Below are 22674 nucleotides of genomic sequence, written 5' to 3'. Positions count from 1 at the left end.
CATCTTGGAATTTACATTTTGCGGGCATGACATTACGCGACGACTTGCAACTCTCCTCTGACTCAACGTGAATGTAGCCTATTGGACGCACGTAGGCCTAAACCGTAGCCTACCAACGAACGAAGAAGAGCGAACGTACTTTTGCAAATTAAAAGTGTGCGGAATCAACATAAACCCCACAAAAAAATTCAAGGACTTTCAAGGACAAGGTGTTTTTTTGGCTGTTTTCGAGAACTTTCAAGGGCCTTGAATTTATTTTTTCAGATTCACAAACTTTCAAGGATTTCAAGGACCCGTGGGAACCCTGAACATCGCAGTTCGGATTGATAAGATTCAGTTAATGCGAGTATGGATCGTCTCAAAGTTTGGGACAACCAAACAGCAGTGTAGGCAAAGCAAATCCTAATTGTTAGGTTACATAGCTGTCTTTTCTCTAGGCCTGGGCCTATCGGAAATCGCGACATAAGCACATTGTTTTTTTTTCTTTTCTTTCTTGTTCGCGTGTTGGGTAGTGAAGCGATAATGCATTTAAAGCAGTAGCCTACTGTACATCATGTGAGCCAGAGCCGATATGGCCAGAACTGCTGCTCTGTAAAGGTATTTCTGTCCCACCCAAATTTGCTGAACTACTTGCAAAGTAGCCTATTCATCACAGACATCACATGTATCACACAAAAGAGCTTTTTCTCAGCCTTTAAACGATGTTAGTGGTTAGTTGTTATGGTAAACGGTTTGCGAGAAAAGTAACTTTAATTTAATAGCCATTCATCTTGGTGGAATACTTCGCGAACTTTCCCTCAACACATGACAAACCATATATCAGAATAAACAGCAGACTTTACCGAACATAAAGGTGTAAAGCATTCCCCTGCACAGTTAGCCATTCCAGAGTAATCAGGTTTTAAATTTGCAGCAATGTCTTTATGCATGTCTCCAACTTTGCGGTTCCTAATGTGTTTAAATTGTTCAATAAAAAAACTGGCGATTTTGCCAGTGTGAAAGGGCCTATAGTCTGCCTAGATTGCAGTCGCTTTGGTGCATTTATCAAATCATCTTCAGCATTTGCACAACAATTAGTGTATTTCTCAAAACAATTAGAGCAAACTGCACTGCATAGTGGATTACCAGCAAAAGCGCGTAGCATGCTCAAAATGCTTTGTTTTTGCCTCAAAAGCAAATATTTATACCAATGAAACTGTCAGTGCAATCAAAACAACAAGTCCTGACACCATTGTTTATGTCAAGATAGTCAAACTATTTTGTCTTGTTGTCAATATGACAGTTTACTCTGTAAGTATTTTCTAATGAACAATGTGCAAGGCAGCACTATTAGGCTAGAAACGTATGCAAATGTTAATGATGATTCGAGAAATGCACCCAAGCGACTGAGAAAAACTGTAACTTAAAGCGATGGTTCGGAGTAATTTTACCCTAGGGTCCTTTGCACCATGACCCAGAGCCAAACACCCTCCCAGAACCTGTTTTCCCTTGGTCGAACCCTGGTCGAGTAGCGCTGTCAGAAACTAATGAGTTTCTGCAGTCGTGGTACCAACTTTTTTTTTTTTGTACAATTCTGAACATAAATTGTTTCTAAGCGTAGTTTTGTATTGTTTTCACTATAGGTAAAGAAAACAGTATGGTTGTGTAATTGTGCCTTAGAGTTTCAGAGGATTGGCAATCTCTTCAGAAGTGATAAGTACACTAACAAAGGTGATAAGATTTCCTCAGGCATGACTCAGGGGATGGACTGTGGTCTCTTTGCCAGATCATGCCATCCCTTTGCCAGGCCCCTTCCACATGTCTCCCCCTCCCCCCCGTTCGGACGCGTCTCTTAGGCCACATCGACACTGTTGGAGGGGGGAGCAGAGCACAGACTGTTTAGTACTGATAGCAGCAGCAGCACTGTACAAAACACTGATTGCATTCAGGGTCCCTGCAATGTGTCTATCATCTGGCCATAATGTTTCGTATTCTGCTGTTGATTAGAATTAGAAGAAAGCATTTTTCAGAGATGTGTAGTACTGTATGTTGCATATAAACACTACACTCACTGTAAAAACAGCTCTTCAAAACATCTAGATCCTTTCTAAATTAGTTGTTTTTTGATTGATTATCATTAGGGCTGTCAAAATAACTGATTAAAAAAATTAGTGCAGATTAATCGATTCCGTATGACCTTTGACCCCAAGCCGTTCTAGTCCGCAAAAATTAGACTGTAAAATGAAGGAGAGAAGAAAACGTGCTGCCTGAATCATTGATTGGAACATTTACTTTTAAAAAACGGCCTGATGGTGTTGATAAAAAAAAATAAAGTGTTGAAAATAAAATCCTCTGCATTGTCTGCCTGCCTGAAATGCCTTGTATGTGAAAAAAAACTTCTTTCTGAAGCACTTTTGAATTTATTTCCTCAGCATACTAGGTCATATCATAGATTATTATGGCAATTATTTGAACAATGAAAATAATAATAAAAGAGTCTTTGAACTTTAATGTCACTAATGCTGATTATTCAATGATTCATTTGAATTTAAATATTTAAAATACTTTCACAGCAAAAAATATATATGCGATTAATTTAGATTAATTTTAATTGATTGACAGCCCTAATTATCATATTTACTCACATTGACTTAATATTTTACTTTGACTTTAACCATAGGGGTTCCTAACCTCATTGAATATGCTCCCTCAAAACTCAGAGCTGCAAGAGCAGAGGGAATAGCCCCATCATTCAGAGGAAATGAAATATTTCTATACATCCTGAAGAAATGTATACAATTTAAATTTATTTATGATTCTGACAGCTAGTTATGACAAATTGTTCAACACTTTTCTAATGATCTTAGTGGTTAATTAAGGCCCATTTGTTTTATGGAATAAGACTATTCAGCATGGAACCAGTATAGTCCATTTTGACCGACATGATATTCACATATTGAAAATGTAAAAAAGAAAAAAAAAAGCAGACATTTGTACACAATCAGTTGCATAGATGTACTAAAGCATTTGCTGTTTGTTTGAGATTGAGAGTAATTGCTTTTATAAGTATAAGTCTTTTGATCCCGTGAGGGAAAATTTGGTCTCTGCATTTATCCCAATCTGTGAATTAGTGAAACACACTCAGCACACAGTGAACACACAGTGAGGTGAAGCACACACTAATCCCGGCGCAGTGAGCTGCCTGCAACAACAGCGGTGCTCGGGTAGCAGTGAGGGGTTAGGTGCCTTGCTCAAGGGCACTTCAGCCGTGCCTACTGGTCGGGGTTCGAACCTCCGGTTGTCCGAAGCGCTAACCAGTAGGCCACGGCTGCCCAAAGTAGGCCACGGCTGCCCAAACCCTTTTATGATGCACAAGTGATGATATGAAGTTTGAACAAGCAATTTTGAGAATTTCAATACTGATTTGAGAAATGCACCAAAGTGACTGAGAAAAGAATGTTTTTTGGGTTGTGAACTGTTGGAGTTGAACCGCGAAAAGCTGCTTCACCATGTTTAGTTCTATCAATGCAAACAATAATTGCTTGGTGACTTTCTTGTCAATTTGTGCTCATTATCTTCCTCATCCTCCTCCGCTTCCTCATCCTCCTCCCTTACAACTCCGTAACTATTTACAGGCCTCCAAAAACACTGTTTTCTTGAGCTACATAAACTCTTATCAGTAAGTACTGTATGTCTTCAACTTGCATCAATTGTATGTCTTATTACATCAGGTGATTTCAACTTGCACCAACCACACAATCTGATATAGCCTGCATACAGGGCCAACTCACGCTATACTGGACCATGTCCACCCATCACAAAGGATGCAGTGAAACAGCTTTCTGAAGGTTTTGAATGGCACATGTCTCCATACTACACCTCTCGGATCACTGGGGGAAAATGTGTTAGTAGCTTTCAGGTGCTCTATTCCAACAGCAGACCCAACTGCTCACAAGTTTACAGGTTTTCTCAGTCACTTTGGGGCATTTCTCAAATTAGTATTGACATTTTCTAATTGCTTATTCAAACTCGATATCATCATATCACGTGTGCATCATAAAAGCAATTTCTCCCAATCTTGAATAAACAGCAAATGCTTTATAGTACACCCATGCAACTGATTGTGTACAAATATCTGCTGTTTTCTTTTTTTACATTTTCAATTGCTGTCATGTCGGAAAAATTTACTAAACTGGTTCCATGTTGAATATTCTCATTCCATACAGTAAAACAAATGATTTCATCGCTTAAATCATTACATACAAAAGTGTTGAACTACTTGACATAACTAGCTGTCATGATCTGTCAAGCGAATTGTACTGTATACACTTCTGTCCTGACAGACAGAACGTCAGGATGTATAGAGAGATTTCCCTACACAGTAAATCTGGCTACAACACTCTGCCAAAGGGGTGTTTACTTTGTTTTGTTTGTTTGTTATTTGCCCAACACTGTACAAGCCTTTGTTTCATTATAGTGTAACAATGTCTGTCAATAAATGGCTGTATGACCAGCAATATGCAATTTGAAACATATCCAGTCTCAATCAATCCCCACACACAATAATGTGTAACTTATTTTGGTTTTGAAATAGCTATGCCACACAATAGATAGTGCTGCCTTACAAAGTAAAACAGTCATATTGACAACATGACAAAGCAGATTGCTATCTTCTTTATACACAATGGTGTAAGAACTTGTCATCCTGATTGTACTGGCCATTTCATTAGCATAAATACTTGCTTTTGAGCAAGATACATGCTTTTGCAGGTAATCCAGTATTTGCACTAATTGCTTTGAGAAATGCACTGCTGTGCCAACTGTAATGATGCTTCAAGAAATTAACCGAAGTGACTGAGAAAAACTGTAAGACGCAACTGATCATATGCACTTTAATTTATTTACTTTTTATTTATTCAGCCCCTCTATTCTGGTCTTTTCATTCTATTCTTACTAAACATAATCCTGGAAATAATTCCCAGTGGATTGGGACTACAGTGGGCTAAGCTCCATTTCGGGCTTCTCTCTGGAAATATCTTTATTGGGCTCTATTGCCAATATCCCAGGTGAGCTTGAAGATACTGTAGATGAGAGCCAGATAGAAAGACAGAGATCTGAGTTACATGTTGAACACATTGAGTCAAACACATTCCTGTGACTTTCTTGGACTACGTGTAGACTAAGGCTAACAACACCAAACTTAGGGCCTTGATTCCCAGCAAACAAACATAGGCTACAGATGTAAATGTATATCTACACCGTCTGTCTCTCAATGAATGAATACAATAACATCTGGGAACAGGTAAAGGGAGTGATAAGAACCAGTGACGCAAGGATGTAAAACACTCTTGGTTCTTCTTACCAGGTGTTGTGTGTTGTGAGTCGTGGTCTCTGAGTTATGGCTATCACCACATGGAGTGCACTTTGGCATCAGAAGTGACAAGTCAACACCTTGTGTTTGTATAAATACTGTACGAGAACGGCCAGAGACGCGCACCACTCAATCTGCCTCGGGCTACTAAGGACGCATAAGCTGCAAAGGAGAGACCGTAAGTGCTGACCACTTCATTGTGAGAGATCATAAGTGCTGACCACTTAATGCTATTACGCTCTAGGTCTTTGGTAGCTCCAACAACAAAATTGTGAAAACTAAAGGTCTTTTCTACATTCTCTAAGGCAATTCTCAGTGATTTGTATTGACCTTCAGTGCACACTTACTATCTCCATTTCAAGATTGGTTTAGGTTTTCAATCAGGGATTAAATTCAAGTGACAGTGTGATTTAAATGACCATGATTGGATTAAATAGCAGTGAATAGTGTCTGAGATGGACACATTGCAACACCTGACCTATAGGTAGGCTAATTGTGTCATAAAAACAAAGAAGCGCAGAGTTACTATTATCACAGGTGAAGTGTAAAAGGGAAAAACTAATTACAACTGCAATTCACAACTTCCAAAACTGCGATATCACACTTGCAAAACTGCCGGGTTTGTATTTATAACCTCCTTTCAGAGGAGTTTAATCCTATCATGTAATTCTGATACCTTTCTGTTACATTTGTGTGTGCCAAAACCAGAAAATCTGTGTCTGTTTTAAAATCTGTTGTCTGTCTGTGCTATTGCTCTCAGTGTTGTCTCATTGAGTAAAATGTCTTGTGCCACAGACTGCTGTCATCATGAGGAAGCTCCTGGTTTGTGCTGTGCTTCTTGCACTTCTTGCCATCGGTAGGTGAAGATGTCGACCTCATCCAAAAATCACCAGGACAATTTCCCATTCTAATACTAGAATCAATTACTTCCTTTCAAATTCACTATATAATTTAATTAGTCATCAGTTGGCATATGTTTATAGATAAACCCCAGTTTCATGTAAATGTATTGATAAGTTAAGATTTACAACTAATTGTATAAGACCCTTTGTGATGGACCACATGTGTGAGGTCTTGCCATGGGCTGTTGGAGTTGAGCTAGCCTGTAAGAAATGTGAAAAAGTCAACAAGTCTCTAGAACTTTCTATAGTGATTAGACATCTGTCAGAAGTGAAGCCAACTGAGTGGACAGCAACGTTTGAGAAAGAAGAGGGTGTGTTGTGGCTTACAGCACTGGCTCATAGCATGCATGCTGGACTTCATACAATGCATTATTGGTATTGCGTAGAACCTACCATGTATTGCTTTAAGCCAGCTCTGTAAGCGGCTATCTGAAGTCGAACGCACCCAAAGACTTTGTCTGCATTCTGCTGACCTCCTGTCTGCTGCTGCCCCCTGCAGGTGCCGAGAGTAGCCGCGTGGCCAGGCAGGCTGAGGAGGAGGGAGATGTGCCCCAGGAGGAGGCTGTGGCCGCCCCAGCTCAGGAGGAGGCTGCACCCGCTCCGGCTGAGGAGGAGGCCCCACATGCAGAACACAGCGCATCCGCTCCAGCTGAAGAGGAGGCTGTTAAGCAGGGCACCGCAGCCAGAGTGATGAACACCCTCAGATCCTACTACGACCAGACCCTCAACACCGCCTGGAGGATACCTGGAGGATATCAGGGAGTTGAAACTGGAGGAGAAAGCCAAGTAAGTCCAAATGTAACAAATTATACATAACTCTTCAGCTTTCACTACACCAAGCCCACACAACCAATGTGTCATATGCAATAAAAACAACTTTAAAAACTATTAATCTACTTCATTACAGTACATGCACTACAATCCAGTACATGTTCAGTGTAAATACATATTGACATACAAACACATTCGAATATGGAACTAGGGATACAGATGATAGAAACACAGTTTCTGACAGTGTGATGTTCTACAGGAATAAATCTCACATTATACCCAAGAGTTTGGTGTTCTACAGGAATATATCTTACATGATGCCCAAGAGTGGTGTTCTACAGGAATATATCTCACATTATGCCCAAGAGTTTGGTGTTCTACAGGAATACATCTCACATTATACCCAAGAGTTTGAAAAATTCCAAAGCATTTCATTTCATCTCTTTCCTCTCCACCTCCCTCCACCCCCTCACAGGAACCTGTACGTGGAGACCACCACAGCTGTCAGGACCTACACTGGGGTCATGCAGGACCAGCTGTATCACATGGTCGGGTCCCAGTAAATATCCCAGACTTCATATACCGACTCAGTCCAAATTTAGGACAGACCATCTCTGATGCTGCAAGCTAGCTAGCTAGCATGGCTTGGCTGACATCATCTAAACTCTAGTTGAGGACCAGTGTGTTGGCACACTCATCAACAAGGTCTCAACAGTTTCTCACTGCAACAGGAAACTCACAGCTAACCTACTTCACATAGAATTCAATGATTCAACTGTATTGATATTTACATCAATCAGTCATACAAATATGGTGGAAGCACATCAGTTCTGTGGAAATGATTGACACAAGTTATTCCATGCCATTCGTTCAAGTGAACTGTCATGCAATAAAAAAAACATGCTGGTTTGAAAAGACTCTTTCTGTTGAACTTTATGTCCCTCCAGCCTTTCATTTTCCTTAGTAGAATTACAGTAACCTAAGATTCGATTGAGTTCCAAATAACCCAAAATCAAATCTCTGAATGAATGAGAGGGTTGGGGAAAGCTCTCTTAATCACAATCAACCTCTCTCGCTAGTCTTTCGGCAGCGGCAAGCTCTCAGGAACACTTACTTACACTTACACCTTAAAGGGACACCAGGCAAGCCTGATGCTTTTTCTCTACGAAACTCCCCCTCGCTCGGTCTGAAGCTCTTTTCCTTTTCTTTGCGTCTTCTGTCAAGGGTTTTCGCTGCTTCTTCGCCGGCTCTGCCATTATACACACGTTTGCAACAATCTCTAGCGTTTCATTAGTCCGCCTGCTTCGGTCGGCGGGTAGGATACACTGAACTTGTCATTTAACCATATACCGACTTACGAAGATGAGTAATTAACACGAAAACGTTGCCTGGTGTCCCTTTAACTCACATCACATCCTACATCCATAGGCTACGCTGCTTGAGGACCTCTGTATCAGCACACCAATTAACGAGCTCTTTAACTTGCCACTCCCACTGACAGAAATCACTCCACAGAGAATGCTCTGTAATCACTTTGGTAGCACTACTTAAGTGACTAGACAACACCACCTGGTGATGAACCCATTATGACTGTGAGTGGTATGAGCAGGGATGGGCACAAATACATCAAAATGTATTTCCAAATAAAATACCAAATACCCACCTTAAAAATGTATCAAAATAAGCTACAAAATGCAGCAGCCAAAACATGTATCAAAATAAAATACTGTATTTTCAACCCGATCTCACAAGCAATGTGTATGAAATCTTACGCAACAATAGCACCGAATTGCGAATGAATTCATACGCAAAACCAGCAAGTGACAAATGCGCAGTAGCCTACATATCCACTCACTCGAGCAACACGGCCACCTGTCAAAATCATTTTTTTTATTTCAGAAATAAGTTTCGTTAAAAGAAATAATGGTCTGATGTAGGCTAATTAATGAAATTTCCATTTGATAGCAGTACTTTAAATGTGATAATTAGGTAACCTTTTGGTCATGATGCCAAAGGTTTACGTTTGTAATACATTTTTTAAAAATCCAAATCCAAGTTTAGACCCATGTTTTATTTTCTTTTTTTAAAATTGAGAGCTAATATATCCAGGACGATCAATATAACGATTTTAAATAGTCTTTATATAACATCATTAAATATCCTTTGTGGCGAAAGTCTAGCTAGTTAAAGATGCCCTGCCACACGTATTTCATTACTTTGTGGTAATGTCTGAAGTTCTACCATGGACTCTGTAACATTTTTTGTGCAAAACATGCCTTGGTTACCTTGTTTCAAGCCATTCTAGCAGTATTGAAAGCCTGCACGAAGACTCAGCTCGATTTGCGCCAGTTCTCATTAATATTCAACGAGCTAAGCTGCTTGACTCTGATTGGCTAACAGCTAGTAGGTTTCATCCATAACATGACAGCCGTTATCAACTAATTTTAGCTTCATGGCATGAACTTAGCTTGGCGAGTGCTAGCATTGTCCAAATGTGCATAAATAAAACCTGCTAGGCTAGTGAGTTCATTAAACCTGTATAGCACTTCCTTGAGTTGACAACGTTTTACTTACGGCACTGGTCATAGACTGCTGCGATGGTAGCCTACTGCTCCAGGCTTCAACAGCAACCTTTTTGCAAAGCATGTAGCATTGTTCCAAAAAATAAACTGAAGCCATTTGATCCTCAAGTCTGGGTTCTTGGGCAAAATGCATTGTTGAAGTTCTATTCGTGCATAGCGCACAAGTCCGTTGACATTCAGCCATCCTTGCATAGGCCTACGAAAACTGTCACAGAGCTAAACGAATTTTGTGGGCATGGTCTCAAGTGGGCGAGCTCATGAATAGTAATGAGCTCATCAATTCCACGTCAATCTGAAGAGCTTTTGCAATTGGCCTAATTTCTCTGCTTATTTATTTTCAGTGGCTAGAGCTGACAGAGGAGGTAGCTGTTTATTTTCACATTCACAACATAGCACAAACACATATGGACCTAACATGTTAAAAAAAATACAAGTCAAAACGGTTTAGTGTGGCAGGACACCTTTAAACTTTGAAAATTTGAAGTTCTTCCGGATGTCACTATTTTTTCGACACTGCCAACTTGCTGATTTTTGATGGTCACAAGTTTACTTTATTAGCGGTTTATTTTTTTTGATTATTAAAGAGTGTTTTTCATTTAAAGGTTTGACTTCATGCTTATTCAGTAGAGCATTTAGTGCTCTCCCCAATCCCAGACATTCACATTGCATGTTTGTTTGTAATGGATGCAAAACAGCCTATAATGCTAGATGTCTATGGCGGGGGACGATTGAAACACCTGTTTCATTTGTCGACCAGGCAGTAAACCCCATTTATTCTAAGTCAATGCACACATATCTGTGTTTATACTATATTTTATGCAGGTGAGACATGGAAAAGCAGTTTTAGAAAGATGCAAATATATTTGGGGCTATCAGGTAGGGGGTCGAGTTTTGCCATGTTAACCTATGGAGACCGACGGCCTGTCGGTCATGAAGGGCACTTATTTGGATGTGTGGTGGCTTTAACCACGTAAAAACAGAGTAAAATAACATTTTGTACTATAAAAACATTATATAATTCGAAACATGCATTATTCTAGTTAATGCCATAGTGCATGCTATTTCCATAACCGCGAGATAAGCGCTTTACCATGACGTCAATGAGTTGTTAACAGACATGAACCAAGACATACCCAGTAAACTAAAAAAAGTCCTGGCGACGTCCCCTAAAGGTCCCCTGGCGAACGTCACCTCCTCGACATTGTGTAGGGTTCCCTTTACGTCCCGCGGACCTCTGTTCGGGAAGTCTAAAAGACGTCCACGAGACTTTGAGAGGACGTCCTGTAATGGTCACCACGACGTTATGCGCGCAATGTTTATATTTCCGCGCGATGGTAAAAAAAAAAAAACATGAAGCGTGATTTAGTATGGTAGGCTATTACATCCTGTAAGTCTCAGCGTTGCTAGGAGAGAGGTAGACGGAACTAGCCTAGAAATCTAGACGCGCCCCTAGCGGCAGCGAATTACATTTGCTGCCAGGGCTCTCCGTTGGCTTGTGAGCTCCAGAAATCGAAACTTAATCAGGCCAATAAAATTGTGTATAGAGTCGTTAGGTGGGCTTAACATAATGATTGATGGCAGAGTTGCAACGGTTTGGCTTGAATTCCCTGCTACTTGAAAACAAATAAGATGGATGTTGCTGCTGGCGAACAGTGTGACACGAGTTAAGCTTTTATTAAGTTGGCAAACGTTTGAACTAGCCAACTAGCTCCGCTGGTAGGAAACGCATGGGACTCATAGCGCTGCCGCTGTCCTATTGGGTGCAGAGGGAATTTGAAAGACAACTGATTATCCCGCCCCTCGGACTGAGCACTGCGAACGGTGAGTGTCCAGACCCTACATTGTAATGTGGGTCTGGCTCGTCAGGCTAAGACGGAACATGAACACGCATTAATGACTTGTTCTACAGCTACACAATCAACTTCACTCACCTCATATTTTCACGTATGTGTGAAATCACGTCCTCCGAATGCATTACACTTATGACGAGTAGACATGGACATTTATACCAGGCAAGGATGTGCTGCTTTCACTACGGTGTCATCTTAATAAACTTTCTTAAACTGGTGGTTCAGGATTTTGGACATAAGACCTTATTTCCAAGTAAGCAAGTGTGATATTTATCAGTGGAGACCGTTTTCAGCACGTTTCATCCAGTCCTTCTAATTGCAGAGTTCGCAGGTGCTAGGCTAGCGCAAGTCAACGGTATGTGCTAGCCTGCCACTAAAGACAGTCTTACCCACTCCCTATAAGCAAAGTCGCTTATAATATTATATAAGGCCCTATATTCCCAGTGTCCTATGTATCCTGGGACCTATGCTTATTCGGGTACCTATTATGTGCTTTCTAAAGCTGGAGGACCCTGGAAGCATACAATGCTTGACCTGGGGAACATCGTATTGCATCGTATTCAGCTCCAAAAGTCGGTTCAGTCCCAATTCGGCCGTGTGTGTGTTTCTGAAAATAAAACAGATAATACGTACGTGACTACGTTAAATAAACCACTGCCTATTTAGAGCATGTTACATGCATCACGTAATGACAGTTATCTGAAGAAATGCGCATTGTAGGCCTATAAGCTAGAAGCTAATAGCGACTTTGCTAACGTTACACCAAGCATCACATCAGCTAACATTTTGATAAAATCCCTTCCCTAGTTTGTAACGTTATACATTAAAGTTAAACTCAAAATGTATGTGCTACATAATTCAGCATGTAGCTATACATTTTGAGTTTAACGTTAACGGCCTTTTCCCAGTTTATGAAGTTGTGCGTCTATGAGCAAAGTAGACATATACTTTTCTCATAGACGCACAACTTCATAAACTGTATGATATGTATATGCCTTAGACTACGGTAGGCTAATGCAGCTACTGCTAGAGACTATATAGATAGATACTTTAGTCATCCCCAGACGTGTAACGTGAAGTCCTGCAGGCGGTAGCCAGAGCGCTCACAACTCCGCTGCCATGTGTGAATAAACAAACGTCCCCCCCCATGTCCCCGTTATAACGTTATTGTCGGGTCCTTAGGAAGTATTTGAAATGACCAAATGCAAATGTCATCCGAGGGACCTGGCGGTGACGTCCCCAGAAAGTCCTACACCGGACGTCACGCAATAACCAAACGATAACTTGCTCCGGACGTCAATAAGGTCACCAGAACGTCCGCTAGAGAACATGACGTTCGGGACCAATCGGGGACGTTGTGAATGTCGGCATAAGGTCCGGGGGACGTCCCTTGTTTGTCGGGTATAGCCCAGCAGCAATCTATCTAAAATAACACCTACTTGAAGTACTATTCATGATATGTTGTCAAATATTGAAATTGTGGGAAGTTTACATAATTTAGGCTATATGTTTCATTCCAGCCAGAAGGGACGAATGAAACAAAACGCACGTTCGACTTCTCCTTAAATAACTCTTGAACGGTTTTGTTCAGAGCTGTAGATGCAACTGTATTTGACAGAGGATAGATGTAGGTTGCTAGAGACAAAATATTAACTTTCAGTGTTTTACGATGTCTTTGTAAATTACATTTTTAAAATTTCTTTAAAAATGCTATTGTCAGACCAACACTGAAAAAACCTGGATTGGATTCTGACAACTTCAACAATTACAGGCCTATTTCCAACTTGCCTTTTCTCTCCAAAGTTCTTGAGAAGATAGTGGCAACTCAACTCCAGGATCACCTGAAGGACAATGACCTCTTTGAGCCATTCCAGTCTGGATTTCGTCCTATGGACAGTACTGAAATGCTGTGACAAGAGGGGTAGCCCAGGGGTCTGTGTTGGGCCCTCTGTTGTTTATTATCTACCTCCTCCCACTTGGCACTATCCTCAGGCAACATGGTGTTCAATTTCACTGCTATGCTGACGACACCCAGCTCTACTTATCTACAAAACCCACTGCCACTCTTCCTCCAGCTGCAATTACTGCCTGCCTGCATGACATAAACTTGTGGATGACACAAAACTACCTGAAGCTGAATAGCAGTAAGACTGAGCTCTTAGTGGTTGGCTCCAAATCAGCTCTTGCTAAGATGGAACCTTTCACCCTTTGTATAGATGGCAGCACCATCCCTTGCTCCAACCAGGTCAATAGCCTTGGTGTCATACTGGACAACACACTTTCATTTAGTGCGCACATAAACAGTATGTCTCGAAGTGCTTTTTTCCATCTAAGGAACATTGCACGGCTTCGCCCAGCACTCACCCAGCAGAGTGCAGAAGTCCTTGTAAATGCGTATGTGACATCCCGCCTTGACTACTGTAATTCCATCTTGTCCGGAATCCCTAACAAGCTACTCCATCGGCTCCAACTAATTCAGAATTCTGCAGCAAGGATTATTATAGGCTCCAAATCCACTAGTCATGTAACACCATTACTGATGCAACTGCACTGGCTTCCAGTTGCCTACAGAATACATTTCAAAGTCCTACTCCTGGCATACAAGGCCCTACACAATTATACCCCCACCTACCTCACTGACCTCCTAGAAGTCTACACTCCTGCCCGCTCACTGAGATCCTCCTCAGCAGGCCTACTGCATGTCCCTAATGTGAACCTCAGCACCCAGGGAGAGAGGGCTTTCAGCTACATAGCCCCCAAGCTGTGGAATTCACTGCCAGACTACATGAGACATTGTGACTCTATTACTGACTTTAAAAGCACACTTAAAACATATCTCTTCAAGATGGCTTATGGACTGACTGACTGACTGATTTTTACTTTTTTATTTCTACTTTTAATTTAATTTTTTGAGATGACTATAATTTTACAACCTTTTTGTTTTTGTTTATTTGTAAAGTGACCTTGGGTGACATGAAAGGCGCTCTAAATAAAATGTATCATTATTATTATTATTATTACATTTAATTAAGAAGTGTTTCATTCGTCCCGGTTCTCCCCTACTCGCCTCATTAGAAAGCATTAGGCACTGAAGTAAATCCCAAACATCGTCAAGGAAAATGGTTAATTATTGCCGTGTTTTAGGTTGTACCAATAGGTCAGACTGAGAAAAACATCTGGTGTAAGTATCGACTTCCAAAAGTTATTAAAAAAACAGGGAGAAATGCCAGAAGTTATCAGAGGAAGGGGAGCGCTTGTGGTTGAACTTGGTACTTCGTCTCCCTCACCCAACTCATATGGATCTGCGCTGCCAATAAACCGTAATTTCTCGAAATATCGCGCCTTTTCTTGTGGTCCAAGTCCATGTCCAAGTCCCGCCCTATATGCCTTTGCATCTTAGAAGCATTTTGATGAGCTTTTCTGTTGTTTAGACACGGCTACAATCACATAAGATATCCCATAGACTGTATATATAGAACTGGACAGTTTGCCGTCTGTTAAGAGTGATGCGAGCGTTAGTCCAGAGCCCCTTGGTGGCTGGCTGCAGTACAATGTGTAACTCCGCCCATCCCCATGTATTTCAATGGCCAAGTAGCCAACTTTCCGTGTCACTTTTCTCACCTAAAACTATTTTTGTATCTACAACTTTTATTCGAAAAAATAGTTTTCAAGATGCTTCAATACACACAATTTTTCTTTTCTTTTCGCTGAAATTATTTTTTTTAATGTTATATTAACAAATCTAAAAAGGCCGTGTTTACACCTATGATTGACAGCTGACTGGCAGCAGACACGACGCTTTGTCGCTCCTGTAGGTACCCGATTAATTACTGCCTGCACGATCCAGTCTGCGCATGCGCATAATTCTTTGTTACGACGATTTACGACACTGCCCGATCTAGTCCACGCTCGCGCACCGCGGGAGTTTCATTGGCGCTCTGGTATAGTGTTTCTTTTGAAGACGGACGGTCAGCAGTGAAGAAGTTGCGAGGAGAAGCCAAGTTTACAATTTGAACAAAAATTAATGAGAAATTCGCCCTTTACGTTGCCCTTAGGCAATCTTACTTGAAGGGTTGGTGGATCCGGCGATTCAGAAGAAGGTGAAACAGATGGCAGGGAATTTTGTTATAAGAGGTAAGTTAGTTTGGGTTTGTGAAATAATATTAGTAATGTTATTATGCTACTAACGTCAACCTAATGTTTGACAACCTAATATATGTCCTATATGTCCATGGATCACAACGATCAACTCGGTGCATGGAGGGTGTTGGAGGAGGCGACTGAGTGGGACTACATGGAGCCATTTATGTTCCGGTTTGAAAATATGCAACACATGGAGAAGTTCTTAGTTGTTTTTAAAGACACCCTCAAACTGAGAGTGAATGGTGGGTGTGGGGTGCACAGTCCCCCAGATAACAGGTTTGTGTGAGTGAGTGAGTGACCATGTTTGTGTGTATGACATTAAAAATACTCATTCACTACTATGTCTCATGTCACTTCTGTGTTCACACCATGCAGTCTTTCAAATAATTTCCTTTCACAGATTGAAATAGTCTACAATGTTTCCCCAAAGTTGTTTATAGTTCTTATTCGATTCAGATTTAAGTGCAGATAATATGCATTTCTGCCTGGAATATGTTCTTTGTGTCTTCTGTAAACCACTGATGGCAAAGACTGCACATTCAACTGTTAAATTAAATTTGAAGTTCACAATTAGCAGAAGGTTTTGAACAAAACAACACGAAAATTAGAACCCATGTCGTTCGACTCGCAGATTTTGACAATGCAGCTGACTGGAAACAGGTAAGTTAAGTAGCCAAGCCTAGTAGTTAAATATCCTCTATAGTCAGTCCCTCCAGGATTGTTGCGATCTAAAATGCCTGATTTCGCGACAACTTTTCTAAAAAATTGCGATGGAAGTTGCGGTGTTTTTAGCTGTTTGTTGCGAAGAAATTGCAGGAGGAAGTGAAAATTGCAAAAATAGTTGCGATTTAAAAAAAAAAAAAATAATAATTGAGGGCAATTAAGGTTAGTAAGACCAAAATTACACTGATCATCTTGATGCTTATTAAAAAGGATAATTAAAGGTAAATAGTATGGTTTACAGAAAATCAAAGTAGGCCTAGGTTACTTTATTTGTGTAAATTCTTTGACTGGGGTAATTCACAAAGCAGTATAACCTTTCGTAGAACTGTCCAAAAAAGACAGCCCCCTAAAGAGATGGCATCATGTCATTATGTTTCAATACATTTATATATGTTAATCATATTAAGTTCATATCTTTTTAATAATTCATATTCTGTGACCTGCATAATTACTAATAGCCAACTAAGTATTAATTTCATATTGGTTTAAACTATTAAATTACACTTTTCTTTAATGTTATTACGTGGTGTTTAAGTCTAATTGACTACCTGCCACTTTAAGGGCGTTTTCTAAGTTGATTGGAAGGCTTGCATCTCACTGTGTTCGGCTATGAGTGGAAATAACTTTAGTGCATTACGATATGTGGATGGAATTCGGGATGTTTTATGTCATTAGTTAAAATAAATGTTAAAAAATAACTCGAATGACATCATTCTTGGATCATAGAAGAGGTAAATGTATTGCAATGTTATTAATTTCTATGATTTTGGTAGCACTACACAAACTGAGCCCACAAGCTAGCAAACATGACACGAGCTAAAAGGACATCTCCAGGTGAAACGTTTGCCAATGGGTTGCATACTGTAGCCTACTAAAATGTCAGTAAACCAAGTAGGCCTTAATTAATTTACTTTCATAGCCTAGGTAGGTTAGCAACACCAGGTTGAGAGATGCAAGTAAAGCAGATCATTAACGTAAGCCTTCTATTTATTGTCATCAAAACTGCAGAGGAGTGAAAAGTTATAGGGCAGTCTCTGGTGTCTGCAGAAGTGAGTATGGCATCTGACTCAATATTCTGCACGAGGGACTGTTGTGGTAGGTGAAATTTCACGGGGAAACCTGATTGGTCAAATTTGCGAAAAAGTTGCGGTGTTTGGACAAAATTGCGAGGTCGCCCAGAATTCACGAGGATTTGCTGAATTTGCGTTAATTGTTGCGATCGCAACATCGCGAATTCCTGGAGGGACTGTATAGTAATAAATCGCAAAGTTGGAATTGTAGAGAAAACATGCCAACTTCATTCATGTAATGTAATGTTAATGTAAATTCTCTATCATTTTGGATTGTCCACGTAAACACTTCACAATGCATATCCTAGCAGAGCCCTACTTTTAAAAACATCATATCCCCACACTACCCACAAATAACAATGTTAGTAGCTAGCCTACACAGATGGCGGTTTTAGATCAATGACAATAAGTAGCCTATTTAATTTAAATATCTTTATAAAACAGACTTGCCGTGAACTGCGTTACAAATTACATCAAATGTAGCCTACAAAAATATGCCGCCAGTTGTGCCGCTTGCCGTCAAGTGTTTCAACGAATGCGTGAGAAAAATCGGATAAGGAAATAGTCACGTGCATGCGCAAACTGGATCGTGCAGGCAGCATGGATCGGGTACCGACAGCTACCTTATTTTAACGACACCTGATATCGACACGTAATCTAACCTAAATAAGTGTTGCTGTTATTATCATTAGGCTATATCTTATCAGAGTCTGACTAAATACATATTGATAGTCATACATTGTGTAGTTGTTTGTAAGAGACATCGTTGTTAGTTGTGACAGATTCTTTGTGAAAAAAAGATATGTGCTGTTCTTTCGTAGATGCTAAGTATATTAGTTCATAGCATGCTAAATCATGCTAGCATTAGCCAGTTGATAGGTAAAGTAAAAGGGCTCTGCTATATTGATCCGAAGTTACGTTAGCCATACTCGCCATCATTTACAGTTCTACTTGTTTCAAATGGTTTAACGTAACTAGTGATTGCCGCCATCATCGTTGCAACTTCATTTTAATACACTTAAGTCACTGGGAGAAGGCGATGTTAAGTTTCATTAACGTTAACTCTTGCTTAGTTTTGCACGAATGGCAACAAACGTCACCTAGCCTGCTAGGTCGACAACCTCGGTTTGACCATTTATTAATTAGCCCGACAAATGACGTTATTTGTTTTTTAATGAACACATAGCTTAACGTGAGGAGGGATTCAAAGTTACAAATGGCCAATTTGCTTAGAATGCTCAAAACAGCGGTATCTGAAAATGTTGAGTTAACCCTATTAGGCAGAAGCGCCCCCTAGTGGACCCGCCGGCGGGCCCATTATGAATATTCAAATTAGCTTGTAATTTATTCCTGCAGTCATCAATATTCATCCAAAACAACCAACTAGTCATTGTTACTAACATTCCAACTATGTGCATATGTATTGTGGATAGCCCTAATGCAATAGTTAACTAGAACGAACTATATTCACCTAGCCTAGCATGTTGCTATTGTTTACACCGGAAGTAGCCTCCCTTTAAAACGGAGCTCTTTAAACATGTTCAAGATGTAAGTTAAGTTCAAATAAACTCAAAATAAAATTATTTACATTCAACATATCTTAATAATTGGCTTCAGCTGCATGGATATGTCCAAAAAGGTTGTTTATTTGCTTGCTCACGTTACAGTGAAGAACAGTAACATTTACCCTATATAAATGCAACAAGATCTTCTCTAACTCTTCCCGACCGCCAAATTCAAGTTTACATACAATGTTATACATGAATCAAAAGCTAAAGATGTCCTCTTTATAATTCCAGAGTTGTTATTTGCTGTAAACTAACTAGTTTTGATAAATGACGGTCTCTTTCACCTATGGTGAGAACGCTTGTCTTGTTTACATTCAAACGTGGTCTCTAATATTACTTCCTACTTCGCGTCAGGCTTCCCAGAAGTGATTGAGGTCTTTCTTAACGAATAGTATGCCTTCTTACAAAAACATAGATGTGTCATTTACCCTGATTGGTCTAACCATGCCTTTCCAAGGATAGTGCGTCATGACAAGGACCCACGTGTAGTGCTTATGCGCATGTTGATTACGCAGAGGTGAGACACGGCGCCGGTCAAGTCATCGGCTTTGATGAGCGATATCTTTGCTTCTGACTATAATATTGCTATTTTTGCATCATGGCAAGACCACGAAGCATGACTTTGGAGGAGATTCACGCCTTCCTTGATGTGGAGTCGGACTTCAACTTCGAGGAGATTGGTGATAGTGGTTCAGAGTCTGGCAGCGTGGACTCCAAGGTAGAGGATGCATTCGCGGAGGGCATGGATGTCCTCCTTGACTTGTAAGTGATCTTGTGTCTATTCACGTAATGTAGTTGAAGTAATGCAAATGTATATATATAAGGATGTGTGCCTTTGCATAGCTGAACTTTATGGTGCATGTCACGTACGAGCGAATGAGATACTAAAAGTCTCACGAATGTTAGCCTTTGCATTTAGCTGAACGCAGTGCATGTTATGTAGGAGAGAGAGAGAAAGAGTGAGATACTTTGGCAGCCTGTTCGTCATAAATATGTCTATGTCTTGCACAGTGTAGGAAAGGGTAAGGCATACTATTATAATGTATTGGCAAGTAAAATGGAGTAATTTATCATAGAAATTAGAGATGCATACAGTACCAGTGTTGCGAGCTAGTAGCCACCCTGCCTAAAAGTTCTGCACGCTCACACGTGGTCAGTGCTACTGCTGCCCACCCTAAAGTTGCTACTTTATCATCACTATTAACCTGTTAATAGCATGCCATGCAGGTGTGCCTTATAATACTACATGGTGACCATTTAAATATGCAAACTTTTACATGTGGCTCATTGTTCTTATACTATATGACTCCATCAAACATGCACTTGTTATGTTGGTATAGTGATCAATTTTTTGTGAGTGATACATTTATTAGCTTGCACAAAATATAATTAATTACTCAGTGGAACATATAGCCATTTCTCATTTTAATATATTGTCCCATCTTTTTGTTCATGCAGTGCTGAACCATCTGCCCCTCTGCCTCGCTCCCTCACCTCCAGTGACCCTTTGGAAGGGACCTCAGCTACAGCCCCACCTGTCAGGCCTCCAGCGTCTCCCCCCATCGCCACTCCTGGTACCTCTGCCACTGGTCCCTCAGCCAGCACTAGTGCACCTCAGCATCGTGCAAGAGGCCCAGCTCCAGCCCCAGCCTCAACTCCATGCCCTCCTGCAGCAAGGTGTAGTGCCAGGTGTGGCAAGCGCCCAGCCCCAGCCTCAACTCCATGCCCTCCTACAGCGAAGCGTGGTGCCAGGCATGGCAAGCGCCCAGCTCAAGCCCCAGTGGAGAGTGACCCCCCAGTGGACATGTGGCATGATGCAGACTGGGAAGATGTGGAGCCTCCTCCTTTCAAGTTCTGTCCCAAGAGGACCCCAGACCCCCTGTTTTCTAACACTTCTACATTTCCCCTAAAAGACATGAGCTTAGTTTCAATACAGTATTTGGCATTTGGAGAGGTAAGGATCCTCCTTATTGGTTAACTTGAAATAAGTGTAAATATTAGCCTGAAATGAAGTGAAATTTATATTTACAAGGTCAAAACACAAAAATACCACACACACAACCTGCTATATGGGGAAAATCTTGTTTTTGTATTTTGGAGAGCTTGGAGAGGTTATGGACACTTGGAAACGCCTATATGCACCTATTAGAAATTGCTGTGTAGAACCTATGTAATTTTATGCATCTGCTTAACATTTTGGAGTTTGCTTCCTAAGAACATGTAGATACAGGAAATGTAGTGTATGACCTGCTGTTCTAACACACCATCCATGGACACACTGACAACTACAAAAATAATAGGCGTTTTTTACTTTTTTGACATTTTCCTCTGTATATGATGTTCTAAAATGTAGACTTAATGAAGGAAATAAAGGCCTGGAGGTGAATTAATGTCTTGGCCCATTTGTTGTCTTCAATTTAAGCCCTTAATATCCAATGTGCTGCATGTAAAACATTAGATAAAGAATCTTAAAGTCTTCAAGTACAAATCGTTCCAAATGAAGCTGGAATTCCTATCTGCGTAAAGGGGTTAAGGTATCGTTGTTACCTGCGATTGCACTGCTGGAGAAGCATTTTGCATTGGTATGATTTGATCAGGTCTTGCCAGTGATGTGTAAATCCTCCCGTAGACACCCCAAATAATACGTCTAAATTGAAAACTGTGACAACTCATTGATAGGCTCTCTCAATATGTCTGTAATCGTATGCCTCTACCACAGGCTTGCTAGTCTTTCACCAGAGAGGGTGCTCCATTTTAAATCAAAAATGTAATATTGCAGCCTTCATGTCAGCTGTAAAAATATGAGAACATGGACCTACTACATCAGGATACTCTGTAAACATTTTACACATAATCAGGAAGCTACTTTGCTGTTCAGTGTGTGGTGTGTGTGCTAAAGTGGTACTATATTTAAAGAAACTTGTTTTTATTCTTTGTTTCAAGTGCACAAGAAATACCACATTATGATGATGATGGTTATGGATACGCTTTTGTCCAAAGCGACATACAAATACAAAACAATATAATACTTAAAACAGGGATCAAAGTCAAAAGTCAAAGTCTGCTTTATTGTCAATTTCTTCACATGTCAAGACATACAAAGAGATCGAAATTACGTTTCCCACTATCCCACGGTGGAGACAAGACATATTTTACCAATTAAGTCCACAGACAAACATAACATTCAAGTAAGCAATATAAAAAGTAAATAAGAAGGCAGATACAATGAAGAAATAAGAGCAGCAAAATTTGGGTTGAAATTGTGCAATTGTGCATACAGTAGACAGTCAATATAATAGTGCAAAAGTCAGGCCAATAAATGGCTGAGGTAGTTCTGTTTGACCTAAGTATGCAAGTGGCATAGTGGTGCAAGTTATGTAAGAGCAGCAGAAGTGTTTTCAGGACAACAGGACAACAACAAGTTGCAAAGTGTGCAAGTGGAGTAGTGCAAGTGGAGTGCAATCAAAAGCCTAATGAAATAAACAATGAAAATGAGGGGGGAAAGCAATAATAAGTAATAATGCCCATTCAATCAATAATATAATAACATGGTAAGACTACATCAAGGAGAATATCAATAATACACAATGTCAAATTAATCAACAGCCTAATGAAAATGAAACAGTACTACTGCATACAAACCATAACGCATAAGTGCTTAAAAGACTATCACAAGAACGAAGAGCACTGGGCAACTCATTCCACCAACATTGAA

General features: G+C 40.3%; 2 protein-coding genes across 2 annotated transcripts; both read left to right on the top strand.

Annotated features, from left to right (window-relative positions):
• Window positions 1-5421: 5421 nt before the first annotated feature.
• Window positions 5422-7938, top strand: LOC121720290 (apolipoprotein C-II-like). The gene is given in 6 exon segments (XM_042106291.1): window positions 5422-5528; window positions 6146-6206; window positions 6752-6798; window positions 6922-6987; window positions 6989-7038; window positions 7499-7938. Coding segments are annotated over 5 exon segments (300 nt in total). The 5' UTR covers window positions 5422-5528; window positions 6146-6157; the 3' UTR covers window positions 7587-7938.
• Window positions 7939-19515: 11577 nt separating this feature from the next.
• On the top strand, window positions 19516-21126 carry LOC121720266 (classical arabinogalactan protein 9-like). The gene is made up of 2 exons (XM_042106262.1): window positions 19516-19721; window positions 20418-21126. The coding sequence occupies exons 1-2, from the start codon at window positions 19558-19560 to the stop codon at window positions 20935-20937; spliced, it is 684 nt and encodes a 227-aa protein (XP_041962196.1). The 5' UTR covers window positions 19516-19557; the 3' UTR covers window positions 20938-21126.
• Window positions 21127-22674: the final 1548 nt, after the last annotated feature.

The sequence above is a fragment of the Alosa sapidissima genome, chromosome 10 (genome assembly GCF_018492685.1).
Source record: "Alosa sapidissima isolate fAloSap1 chromosome 10, fAloSap1.pri, whole genome shotgun sequence".
Taxonomy (NCBI): domain Eukaryota; kingdom Metazoa; phylum Chordata; class Actinopteri; order Clupeiformes; family Clupeidae; genus Alosa; species Alosa sapidissima.
Note: the sequence above shows the minus strand (reverse complement) of the source record. Positions and strands in the feature narration are given on the sequence as shown.